General features: G+C 41.6%; 1 protein-coding gene across 3 annotated transcripts in view; it reads left to right on the plus strand.

Moving 5' to 3' along the window:
• Kat6a (lysine acetyltransferase 6A) overlaps positions 1-4,746 on the plus strand; it is an 87,186-nt gene extending 82,440 nt beyond the window's left edge. For all 3 annotated transcript variants that reach the window (XM_036209503.1, XM_036209502.1, XM_036209504.1), the window contains one exon: positions 1,380-4,746. In XM_036209503.1, the coding sequence (XP_036065396.1) occupies positions 1,380-4,027 (2,648 nt within the window). In that variant the 3' untranslated portion in view covers positions 4,028-4,746. The remainder of the gene's footprint in view (positions 1-1,379) is intronic.
• Positions 4,747-13,686: the final 8,940 nt, after the last annotated feature.

Genomic DNA, 13,686 nt, shown 5'->3' on the forward strand with positions numbered 1-13,686 from the left:
TATTTCCACAGGTGAATTCGAAGAAATCTAGGTGCTCAATTTTAATTTACCTTTTGCTTTAGTTAGAGAAACTTTTTATTTTATTTTCTTGAAATCTTGACTTGAAACCTAGTAGATAGAACTTGGATTTTTCTGACAGGAGATGTAGCTTGGTGGTGATGGCCCCTGAATTCAGTCCCTAGAACCAAAAACAAGCCAAACAAAAACAGTCCTTTGTGGTGTGTGGTATGTATGTATGCATGAATGTGTATGTGTATGCATGTGTATATGTATATGTGTGCATGTGTATATCTGTGTATACTTGTGTGAGTGTATGTATATATGGTATGTGTATGTGTGCATACATGTGCGTGCATGTGGCAGGAGCAGATGAAAGAACTAGGAGTGTGTGTGACACAGTCTAGATAGGAAGACCATGCTGGCCTCAAATTTATGACCCATTTGCCTTAGCCTCCTAAGTGTTGAAATCCATACCATACCAAGCACATTTTTCTTATTTTAAGGCTTATGATATGATATGTGCTTTTAATGTAGTGATCATTAAAGTCTTTGCTTGTTATAATCATAATCCAGAGTTTTACTCTTACATACTGATGTATATCTAGGAGACTCACCTTTTTTGGTCTTGTTTTGGTGTGGACTAGCACCTGACGCTCTGTCTTGATCACTGTGTGTCACAGTAATGACGTCCCACGTGTAAGCTCCTGTGACCTTGAGACTTTTCTGTCATACAGCTATTGCCTTTGTTGACTTCCCAGTTATACCACAAACATACCTTTGACTCTCCCTCAACGCTGATGTCTTTAAAAATTAGTAGTAATTGAGAATGTATTTAATGCCATTGGACTCCATTTTAAAAGAATTAAAATTCTATCTTACATATATTTTGCCACAATTTGGAAAAAGTCATGCCAATGCTGAATTTATTCCTTCTAAATATTATTGGCACTTTGACTTTTTCTTACTTGTTTAGCACTGCATGTTCCTATATAAACACACTGACTAACAATTGTTTGCAGGGGATGATGGCTCAGTTGGGCTCTATAGGAATTGACGTATGATCCCACTTCAAGTAATGAATTTGTAGAAACTAAAAAACAAAGAGGTAACAGAAAAGCAAACAGAAGAAGCTGATTTTTACCTTAGAGTTGACACTTGTGCTGTTAGTTACATGTATCTTCATAGAGTTTGGCCTCAAACTGCTGTCAAATTGTAGGTGGTAGAATCGTGTTGCCCATAATTGTTCCATTGTTTTGCCAGTTCATTGTGCAGCTTTATGGATCATGAATTAGCTTTATTCCTTAGATTCTTCTCTTGTACTTGTTGGTCTCAGAGAAATACTTATCTTGTAACCTGTCTTTACTCTCTTTTCTATACAGACACTCCTGTTCTAAAGCCAGTCTCTCTCTTGCGAAAATGTGATGTGAACAGTGCTTCACTTGAGCCAGATACCTCTACACCCATGAAAAAGAAAAAGGGATGGCCCAAAGGCAAGAGTCGAAAACCTATCCACTGGAAGAAAAGACCTGGACGAAAACCAGGATTTAAATTGAATCAGGAAATCATAGCAGTTTCTACGCAAGAGTGCATAATTGAGCCCATAGTTCCCATTAAACCGGGACGTAAACCCAGAACTCAAGAAAATGAAGAAACCGTTGAGGTAAAGGAGGACTTGCCCTTGTTGGAAGAAAGGAAGGAGGAGATGCATACAGAAGCCGACGAGGAGGCTGAGGAGGAAGAGGATACGACTAGCAGTGACGTTAGAGCCATGTCCCCACTGGACAGCAGCAACAGCCCCGAGGCCGAACCCAAAGAACCCGAGGCTGATGAGGAAGATGAGAAGCCCTTGGAAGAGCAGAGGCAGTCGGAGGAGGAGCCTCAGGAGTTGGAAGAACAGGAGCAGGAGGAAGACGATGAAGTGACTGCAGAGGCGAACGAGAATGAAGACCACGATGCTGATGATGAGGACGATGGCCATCTAGACTCTCTAAAGACAAAAGAGCCAGGGGATCAGCCAGCCAGAGAGGAGCACAAGGAGGAGCCTGGCGTTCAGGAGTCTTTTTTAGATGCAAACATGCAGGACAGTAGGGAGACTATAAAGGAGAAGGAGGAAACTGAACCAGATTCTGAAGAGGAACAGCCTTCCCATGAGGCATCTGTGGTGTCAGAGACCATGCCAGGGTCTGAGGAGGACCACGAGGAAGACTCAAACACTAAAGAAGAATTAATTGAGCTAAAAGAGGAGGAAGAGATCCCACACAGTGAACTGGACCTGGAAACTGTACAGGCAGTGCAGTCTTTGACTCAAGAAGAAAGCAGTGAGCATGAAGGAGCTTACCAGGACTGTGAGGAGACTCTTGCAGCCTGCCAGACTCTGCAGAGTTATACGCACACCGACGAGGACCCTCAGATGTCAATGGTTGAAGACTGCCATGTTTCCGAGCATAATAGCCCAATATCCTCCATTCCGTCTCATCCTAGTCAGTCAGTTCGGTCAGTCAGCAGCCCAAGCGTGCCTGCCCTGGAGAGTGGCTACACGCAGATCAGCCCAGAGCAAGGATCGCTGTCCGCACCCTCTATGCAGAACATGGAGACCAGCCCCATGATGGATGTGCCTTCCGTATCAGACCACTCTCAGCAGGTGGTGGACAGTGGCTTCAGTGATCTGGGCAGCATCGAGAGTACCACGGAGAACTATGAGAACCCAAGCAGCTATGACTCCACCATGGGCAGCAGCATCTGTGGGAACAGCTCCTCTCAGAGCAGCTGTTCCTATGGTGGCCTGTCCTCTTCAAGCAGCCTCACCCAGAACAGTTGCGTCGTCACTCAGCAAATGGCAAACATGGGCAACAGCTGTAGCATGCTGCAACAGAACAGTGTCCAGCCTGCTACCAACTGCAATATCAAGTCACCGCAGACTTGTGTGGTGGAAAGGCCTCCCAGTAACCAGCAGCCGCCACCGCCGCCGCCACCACCACCGCCTCCGCAGCAGCAGCAGCAGCAGCAGCAACAACCAGCACCCCAGCCTCCCCCACCACAGCCGCAGCAGCAGCCCCAGCCCCCACCACCACAGCAGCAGCCCCAGCCCCCACCACCCCCCCAGCAGCAGCCTCCTCTGTCACAGTGCAGTATGAACAACAGCTTCACTGCAGCTCCAATGATTATGGAGATACCCGAGTCTGGAAGCACTGGGAACATCAGTATCTACGAGAGGATTCCAGGGGATTTTGGTGCTGGCAGCTACTCTCAACCATCAGCCACCTTCAGTCTAGCCAAGTTGCAGCAGCTGACTAACACCATTATGGACCCTCATGCCATGCCTTACAGTCACTCTCCGGCTGTGACTTCCTATGCAACCAGTGTTTCTCTGTCTAATACTGGACTGGCTCAGTTAGCTCCATCTCATCCCTTAGCTGGGACCCCTCAAGCACAAGCCACTATGACTCCGCCCCCAAACTTGGCATCTACTACTATGAACCTCACATCGCCTCTGCTACAGTGCAACATGTCTGCCACCAACATTGGCATTCCTCACACTCAGAGGTTGCAAGGGCAGATGCCAGTCAAGGGGCACATTTCTATCCGCTCCAAGTCTGCACCTTTACCCTCTGCAACTGCACACCAACAACAGCTATATGGCCGCAGCCCGCCAGCAGTTGCCATGCAGGCTGGCCCTCGTGCATTGGCTGTTCAGCGTGGCATGAATATGGGGGTTAATTTAATGCCCACTCCAGCCTATAATGTCAATTCCATGAATATGAACACCTTGAATGCCATGAACAGCTATCGAATGACACAGCCCATGATGAATAGCAGTTACCATAGTAACCCTGCCTACATGAACCAGACAGCACAGTATCCTATGCAGATGCAGATGGGAATGATGGGGAGCCAGGCCTATACCCAGCAGCCTATGCAGCCAAACCCTCATGGAAACATGATGTACACTGGCCCCTCCCATCATAGCTACATGAATGCTGCTGGTGTGCCCAAGCAGTCACTTAATGGACCTTACATGAGAAGATGAGCGAGATGGACTTGCAGTTAAAAGCTTAAATATATATAAATAAAGGAACTTTTTATACTGACAAACCAGAGAAAAAATGGACCTTTTTTTCCAGTTAAAATATTACTGTAGAGTTAGAGGAATTTTTCTTTGGTTTATTATTATTATTACTGTTTTGTTTTGTTTTTAGAAAACCTGATCTCTTTTTGGGGGTTCAACGTTTTAGGTTTTTGTTTTCTTCACAGTCTTGAACATTTTACAGTAGAACTCATCTAAAAATGGATTTGGGTAGGGGAAACATGCACAAAATCTTTTCATAATTAAAAGGAGCCTTACTTTGTTTATATACCACATGGACAGAATTTATGTAACCGTGAGTTTATTTTATGTTACAATGTATGTCCCCCTCACTGTCTGCAGCTCCCAATGTTGTCATTTTTAAATGTTATATATACATCTCAAGGGTCACCCAGGCCCTTTTCCTCAACCCACCCTTTCATTTCCCACTTCATTCCAGCAGGAGGCACTTAGGGGAGACTGGGATGGGGACAGGGGGAACAGCCCAAGCTCCTTAAACTTAATGTTATTGTTATTATTATTATTAATAATAAAGCGAGGCAGGAAGTGCTTCTCCTTGTAAAATTCCCTCCCCTCCCTATACAAACACACACCTCTGGAAACCTTTCCCCAAGAGTGTTTCTAGGTAGACTTCATTGAATTACCTGTTTTTCTTGAATCAAGTGTAATATAATTCTTCTTCTTTTTTTTTTTTTTTTTTTTTAAATATTCCCACTCAGCACTCAGAGACACAAAAATACTGTAAGTCTCACTTAACAGCAGAATCTCAGAGGAAAGCTGTTTGAATCCTACTCCAGCCTTTGGAGGATACACATGGTCAGTTACCAATCAAAAAGAGGGCATGAGCCTCTTGGTTTTTTTACCACCTGGTGAATCAGCCATACCATGCACACTCCACACACCTCTTGTGTTTAGTATGTACTTGGAAATGTGGACTAAGAGTCTTGTGCTTGCGCCTTTGACTCTGGTGACCCTCAGAGCAAGCCCCTGTGATTTGCCTGTCACATTTTATCCATGCAGTTTCCAGGAATGACTGTAGTATCAGTGATGTAGGAAAAGACCTGGTGCAGAATGAGTCCAAAGGGAAATGGCGGTGTGACTTTCATAGCTGCAGAAATGATGCATACCTCTCGTTTTTTGTTTTGTCTTGAGATCCTGAGCCCATCCCCATGGACCAGTGTGCACTAGCCGCTCTCCTGTGAGTTCCGAGCAAGGAGAGCCTCACCACCAGCATAGTAGGGCACATCTGGGCAGCAGGGCTTCAGGATGCTCACGTGTCGTTTAACTACTTTGCCCATTCTCTTCTCACTTGCTCCAGGGATAGGTTAAAAAAAAAAAAGAAAAAAAAAAAGAAAAAAAGAAAAAAAAGAAAAAAATTATATATATAATTATAATTATATATATACATTATATATTCCATCATTAGAAGATGGAAACTATTATACCACTTGGTATGTGCAGTCAAATATCCAAAAGGAGGACATAATGCTTAAAGAAATACCTGTAAGCATAAATTCTCTCCTTTATTTGTACATTTTATATAGATAAATTTTTAAAGTACTAATTAGGCATTACATTTTTTTCAAATGCACAGGTTTGTTGGGCTTTTTTATATACCTTAATTGGCTTTCTCAATTAAGTGTGTTAGATAGAAAAGCAGAATTCCACACTGTACGCTATCAGCTCTGAGCATGTGCAAGGCTGCGTAGGACCCGGTTTCTCTGTATATACTGTCCCAGTTCCCGGTCATCTCTGTAGAATGTGCACTGTGCCGCCGCCCTCCTACATCTCCAGCTGTGTCATTACTTCCTGATGGGGTGGGGCAGGGACGGGAGGGGGAAGGGAGGTCTGTTTGGGAGGAGGGGGGGGTCAAGGCAGAAGGAGAAGCTGTTGAAATGAGGGCCGTGAATTCAGTTTCTATTGGTTTGCAGATGTGTTTGTTTTTCTTTCTTTCTAAATTCAATCAGGCAGCTCCCTTTTCCACAAACCTCTTTGTGACTGTAGAACTATTGTAGAAAAATATGTTCTTTTCTATATTATAAAAGAAATTATCCAACACGGTAATATTGGTACCTGTCATTTTTTCACTTCTGTTTTAAAAAAAATGTATTTTTAGCAAGATAACTTGGGTAATCTTCTAAAAAAAGAAATTTAAAAACTCACTTGTTAGTGACTTTGATGCCTTTTAAAATAAGAGCTTTTTCATTTCATTCCATCTTTAAAATTTTTTATCTTTGTTGTAGAATATTAAAAACTATTTTAAGAAAGATAAAAATTCTCTTTAAAGAGATCTCTAGAGAGTGTGAATAGAGCTCCAGATGCCTCTAAAAGCCGCATGTACAAACTAAGTCTATTCCTGTCTGTTTATATTTGCTTTTCCTGTTTTGTAACCTCTTTGTACTTTGTTCCTGGTGACTGTAAGCGAGGGGAGGGATGATACCTAGATGCTTTTGTATTTCTCCATGTCATGCGCTCCTGGCAGGTAGCCTCCCTTCCTCTCCTTGTATGTAATATCTTTTTCCCCCTTTCTAGCAAGTACTTTCAAAAGAACTCTGTACATTTTAACATAAAAAAAAATAAATTATGTTGAGCCATTTTGGATGTCTGTCTTGCATGTGGAATTTTTCTCCCAGACGTTTGAGACTCGCGGGAATTCTCTGTCCCACACAGAGACTTGTGTGTATTAACCTTTTTCCTACTCATGTCTTTTTCTTTGAAATTATAATGTCCACTTATGTAAATGTTTAAATGCCAGCAAAGCTGTGGGGGTAGGGATTGTTTTTAGGCAGGGTCTCACTATCGTAGGCCTAGCTGGCCTAGAACTTGCTATAGATCAAGGTGGCCTCGAACAGATCTGCCTGCTTCTACCTCAAAGGGGTGTTGGATTTTTATTTTCCCTTTTTCTAAAGAAAATATAGTAACTTGACTTTGAATTATCTGGAGAAATCTATCTGAAAACCTAAAGGGGTCGTAATTTACTCCCACACAAAAAGAAACACAGTTGCAATAGCAATTACCTATGCAATTTTGTGTAAGTTATTTTATAATTACTTTCTACTTGTGATTTATTATATATCATAAAAAATTCATCTAAAAACAGCCAAATACTTAATTCAGTCTCTTAAGTTTAAAGTGAGTTTCTCTGAAGGACCAGATCCACTTCATTCCAGTACACTGCTGCTGCGTTAATTTTTTAAAAATTTTCATCCAAGTATATATTGTACATTAAACATATCCCCTCCCTCTTCCTCACCTCCCCTTCCTCACCTCCTCCATTCCGTCACTACTCCTTGTTGCCATAGACAGTGTCTACTTCTATGTCATGTATGCATGCAGGATTTTAGGTGCATAAAATCTGGGAACCACAAATATACTCGGGACTTTTAAAGGAAAGCATTATCTCTTCTGTTCCTGGGTTGTGATCTAGAAAGAGCTGCCCTTCTCCTCCTGTGTGTGTTCTGAGTTACTATACTTACCTTTTACCACTTAGAATTGTGTACATAAAACAGTCCAGAAAATGAGACTTAGCTCGGGAAGTTGGCCTTACTCTCCTGTAGCAGAGGGATGAGGTAGGGGTGGGTGGGTTTAAGTGATCACCAGCTTCATAGGGCCTGGCACAGCAAGTTAGCGATTAAGGAAGTGTACATGGATCATAGTGGACACTGGCTCTAAGCTTCATGCTATTGAAATTAAATAGGACGGGTCTGTCATCTCCAGATGGTTGGATCCCTTTCTTGACTTCCTGCCTTAACTGATTTACAGTCTGTCACTACACTACCCCATTCTTTGTAGGTGTCAAAACACGTTGCTTTGCTACTGCTGAGTGCAGGCTTTCAGTTAATTCAACATAAAGTAATTTCTGGTTTTCTGCAAAGGAGATAATGAAACCAGAAGGTATAAGCATTCTTGACACCTCTATCTTATGTTTAAATATATTTTAAAATAGGCCCATTTATAGCCACATCATAAATGGTCTCTGCATAAAGAGGTGCTCAAGATGGGAGGTGTGGAAAGAAAGTGAAAATCAACTGGATTAATACTATTGAGGGTCCTGACCTACAAACGGACAACTCACTGTCATGTGTCCAATCACTAGAGTGCCAGGAATCATGTTCCTTTAAATTTGGGTACTTAAGTCGTTTCCCTCTTCCTTTGTAGTTGGGTGACAACCGTCTGTTTTCACCGAATCCCAAAGTTTTGTGAGGCTGACAGTGATAGCTGAGGAAATGAAAATTACTCCAGCTATGCCCTAAGTACAGTTTGGTCAAGTCACTTGGTTCCATATTGCTCTAATTTTTAATAAGAGGCAAGAAGTGGGTCATTAGTGACGGTCATTTGAAGGAGTAGTAAGTAGAAAACAAACGGCAGGACAGAGCGCGGAGCTTTAATAGGCAAAGTGGTGGGCTTCAGGGAACCATGAAACAGGTCCGCAAACAAAAGACTTTAGGGTAGACGATCTTCATTTGGCAAAAGTGTAGAACTAGTGAGCACGCTCACCCAATTGAAAGCAGACACTCACCAGAGCAAACCCACCGCTTTTGTTAATACCTTTCTGTTGAGGGTCAGGCTTATGTAAGGTGGTGTGGTTATATAACGCAGCACAGACCAGCGAGTGGATGGTTGTTCATGGTTTGTTTTTCCAGATTGGGGCTTAATGAAAATTCCTCACTGTCTTAATAAGGAGTCTAAATAGTGGTGTACATATTCCATAAAGTTCAGAAAGGGGTCAGCTTGATTTTATACTTGAAATAGGAAATGCCCAGGGGTATGGTGGGCTTTCATTTGAGATATTTTAGAATACAGAACAGAAAGCCATCGTGGATTGTTTCCCTGTGGCCAGTATAAATACACATTCTGAGTAAATACACAGTCTTGTTATTTCATTGACAAACGCTAACATTTTACTGTGCTAAATAGACATTCCCAATGCTACATTTATACTGTGTTCTCCGGGATGGTGTTAACTGTAGCCAGCCATCTTTAATTGTATGTATATATCTGCCTGTTCGTAGAATGTGCATAGCACCCGACTGCAGTGCTGGTGCACATACCTGGAATATCTATTAATATGCGTTCAAAAATGGACAGCCGCTTAATGTTGGAAGACAAGCCATCACTCACAACACCTTTCACATTTAGATTGGCCTTCAGGATCTTTTTAAACAGTCTGAGGCAGTGCCCTATGCATAACCAAGTCCTAATTGTTTAAGTGGTCTGTTACTAAAGTAAAAGCCAGGCATCACAGTGCCCCATGCACCCTTGTAGACCAGTGCTAAGGAGGAAGAGGCATAGGGGTATAGGGAAGAATCTGCCAGGTGGGCAAGATGACCCCAGGTAACAAGTATTCAAAAACAACACTGATAGACTTAAATAATCCTGGCAATGTCTTTGCTATACAGATCCTATCTGCCGAAAGTGAGCAGACTTGCAGTCTCCTTTCTCTGTTTAAAACCTGGAGCCAGAACATGAAAGAGATATAAAGATGACAGCATATGTGGAATGCATAAGCCTAAGACACAGGAGTTAGTAAATCGGAGTCCACCTCCTCTTTGAGCATTAGCCAGAGCTGGACAAGCGCTATAATAAAGAGCTTTTCTTTTGTTAATTCTTAAATTTGTGGAGGAGGGATTTCTCACTGGGAAAGCATACTAATCTTAAACAGTATGATTAAGGGGGACTTTGTTCCTATATGTCTTTCTTTTTTAGATTTGTTTTGTTTTGATGGTGACAAGGTCTCACTATGTAGCTCTGGCTGTCCTGGAAATCACTATGTATAATAGGCTGGTGTAGACAAGGCTGGCCTAGAACTCACAGAGATCATCTTATCTGTGTGCTAAGTGCTGGGATTAAAGGCATATGCCACCATGCAAGCTCCTTTTTAAACATTTATGTGTATGGATGTTTTCCCTGCCTGTATTTTTGTGTATCACATACATGCAATGCCTGTGAAGGTAAAAAGAGGGTGTTGGATCCCTTGGGACTGGAGTTACAGACAAGTTGTGAGCTACCATCTGTGGGTGTTGGGAATCAAACCTGAGTCCTCTGGAAGAGTAGACAGTGCTCTCGACTCCTGAGCCATCTTCCAGCACTCCCCCAATAATCCTTCCTGATGAAACTTTTTCTATGGCAAATAAGGTATGTGTAGAAGAATCTAAACAATGTGTAGCCATGTAGCTTATATAAAGTGAATATCCATGGGAAAAAGTTAGGCTCTAGAATAAGAGCAGCCTAGTGGTTCTCTGCCCTGACCTGGAAAGCCCCGTTTTCACTTGCTTTCCCTGCCAACCAGAGATGGTCACCATCCTCACAGTTACATATTTCCTAAATACTGTGTTATGATCTCTTGTTCATTCTCAGTTACCATAGTGTTCTTTCATTTTACCGGTTTTGAACTTAATAGAAGTGGTATTACACACTTTTGCTTTGCACTTGTATCCCTTAACTCTTAGGAGATTTAAGATGCTTGCCGCCTCTGGTCATTACTGCCACCGTGCAATATTTTATCACGAAAATGTACATATTCTAAAGTTAGCAAATATTTAGGTTCTTTCCAGTTAGGTTATTACGAATGACACGGCTCTGTTGAATCCCACATGGGTCCCCTGGTGCATATTTGTAGGCATTACAGGTATGTTTTTCAAAGCTTCAGACTCCAGGTAAGTACTTGACTTCCACAGCCTCATTTCTCCAGCGGAGAACGTTTAATGCTAAGTGGGTGTTGAATGCTCTTGGGGCTGTGCTTGCCTCCTGTAGTCCCAGCACATCTGGGAGACACCCCTGGCCTAGATTCTTAGTCATCCAGGCTGTATGAACTCAGGAGTGCGAGAGACCTCCTCAGCCCACTGACCGCAAAGCTAAGTGTGCCCAGCAGAGCCTCCTGCTGTGAAGAAAAGCTCCTCTAAAGGGAAGACAGCTGGTGGAGAGCTGGAGAGCTGCCATTTGACTGGCCTAAATTGTCCAGTTTTAACTGACAACTCAGACTCCCTCCAGCAGACTTCCCTACTCTAAGATTAGTTTATATTTTTCTCTAATTTCTAACAGCTTCATTGTTTGGCTTGCATGGTTAAATCTTTTAAATCTTTTTTTTTTTTTTTTTTTTTTTTTTTTTTTTTTTTGGAGACAGGGTTTCTCTGTGTAGTTTTGGAGCCTTTCCTGGATCTCACTCTGTAGACCAGGCTGGCCTCAAACTCACAGAGATCCGCCTGCCTCTGCCTCCTGAGTGCTGGGATTAAAGGTGTGCACCACTGCCACCCAGCTACATGGTTAAATCTTTAACACATATAAATTAATTTTGCTCGTGATCTATGACTAGGGAGCATTTTACTTTCCCCATGCCTATATGTGATTCCCACAACATTTACTCATTCTCCACTGCACAGCATGATGTCTATATGTATCCAGTCTATTTTTGGACAATGTAATCTGCCGTTGGTCTATATGTGTGTCTTGTCTTAACTGTAGCTCTTAAATAAATCTTCATACAGGAATCCATACATCCGTATCTTTTCATAATTAGCTTTCAGACTGTTAAACAATCCTATTGATATTTTATTGTGATTACACAATATTTATCCTAAGAATCAATTTGTTAACATTGTAACAGTATTGATTCTTCTCATCGAATATGTTTGCATTTAATATGTCTTTCATTTTTATCACTATGTCTTGGTTGGTTCTGGGTGGAATCAGTATATCTTATCTTCTGTGACAGAAATAGGTTAGAACTTACTCAGCCCAATGATAAAGATGTGATGGGGACTGGTCTGGCTCTCAGCTTCCCAGGAGTTTTCATCATGAAAGGATATTGAATTTCATCAATTTTCTTCTGTGTTTTTCTCCTAGGATCTGTTGATATAGCCAAAATACTGCTTTTCTAATTTAAAATTCTTACTACATTTTAATTTTTTTGGGGTGTGTGTGTGTGTGTGTGTGTGTGATCTCGCCAGCCTCCACTTTTCTAATTGTAAACCAGCAAATGTGAAAATAATAGATGGGTGAGACAAAGTTATTATACACACACATGCTGTGATCGTTAATCTTGGTTGTCAGCTTGACACACCCAGGAAGAAGGAACCTCAGTTGAAAATTTTCTCCATCAAATTGACCTGTGGGCATGCCCATGGGGGAATTTCCTGGACTGCTAATTGACATTGGAGAACCTAACCCACTGTGGGCAGTGCCATGCCTGGGCACGTGGTTCTGGCCTGGATCAGAAGGGAACAAATGGATAAGCAGCATCCCTTCATGGCCTCTGCTTCAGTCCCTGCCTTGGCTTCCCTTGATGGTAGACTGTAAACCAAATAAACTCTTTGCTCCCCGAGTTGGTTTTGGTCCGTGTTTTACACAGAAACCAAACCAGGACACATGTCCCCATATGTAATTAAATACAAGATGGTAATTTTGCATACTAGTAGATGAATGAAGCAGAAGTATTTGTTTCCTTACATGATATTGACTAATTGTAGCTATTGTGCAGTTAAAAAAAAATCCATGCTCTAAGTTTCTAGAGTAAATAGGTAAAATAATGAGTGTACACACAGGATACCTAATTTCTAAGAAATGGGGAACTGGAATGATAAAATGTAATTATTAAATCCAAAATAAGAAACCAAGCCAAGTTGTTGAAATTTCATAATAAACAGATGTAGACACATCAGTAATTATATTATTTGTAAATGGACTAGACATCCATTGAAAAGATATAGGTAACTAGGGAAAGAAACACCCCCCCCCCAAAAAACAAAACAAAACAAAACCTAGATGCTGTTTGAAATAGAACAATAGAAACTTAAGAAAACTCCAAAATGTTAAAAGTAACAAAACTATGTCAGAAGACCACTAATGAAGGGAATCCAACAGCTGTATTAATATGAGACAAACAGAGCTTAAGGCAAAGAAGCATTATGAAGATACTACTTGATAATGGTAAAAACTATAAGTTGTGAGGAAGATATGAAAATTCTAAACTAAAGTTCTTTTAACACAAGTCTAAAATATATTAGGCAAAACTATAATGAATAAATACCCATAATCATAGTGGGAGTTTTTTTTTAAATTAATTTGAGGGCTGAGGAGATGGCTCAACAGTTAAGAGCACTGACTGCTCTTCCAGAGGACCCAGGTTCAATTCCCAGCACTCACATGGCACCTCACACCTGTCTGTAACTCCAGTTTCAGGGAACTGATACCCATGGTGAAACACCAATGCACATTTTAAAAAAAAATCTTTAAAAAGAAAATGGCTTCTGTGTCAGCATGATATCTTTGAGAGTCATTCAAGTTTAAAAAAAAAAAAAAGAAGTTTTACTGCCAGACAGTGGTGGCACAGGCCTTTAATCCCAGCACTCAGGAGGCAGAGACAGAACTCTGTGAGTTCCAGGTCAGCCTGGTCTACAGAGTGAGTTCCAGGACAACCAGGGCTACACAGAGAAACCTTGTCTCAAAAAAAAAAGCAAAACAAACAATTTTCACTGATGCAGTTTAAGGTTCATAGACTTTAAACGTAAGTTCAAAGTTCCTCATCTCCACATGTGCAACCTCTCTTATTATTGACATCTTCCCCATAACTGATGACTCTACAGCCAACACATCATCACCACACA

The sequence above is a fragment of the Onychomys torridus genome, chromosome 17 (genome assembly GCF_903995425.1).
Source record: "Onychomys torridus chromosome 17, mOncTor1.1, whole genome shotgun sequence".
Taxonomy (NCBI): domain Eukaryota; kingdom Metazoa; phylum Chordata; class Mammalia; order Rodentia; family Cricetidae; genus Onychomys; species Onychomys torridus.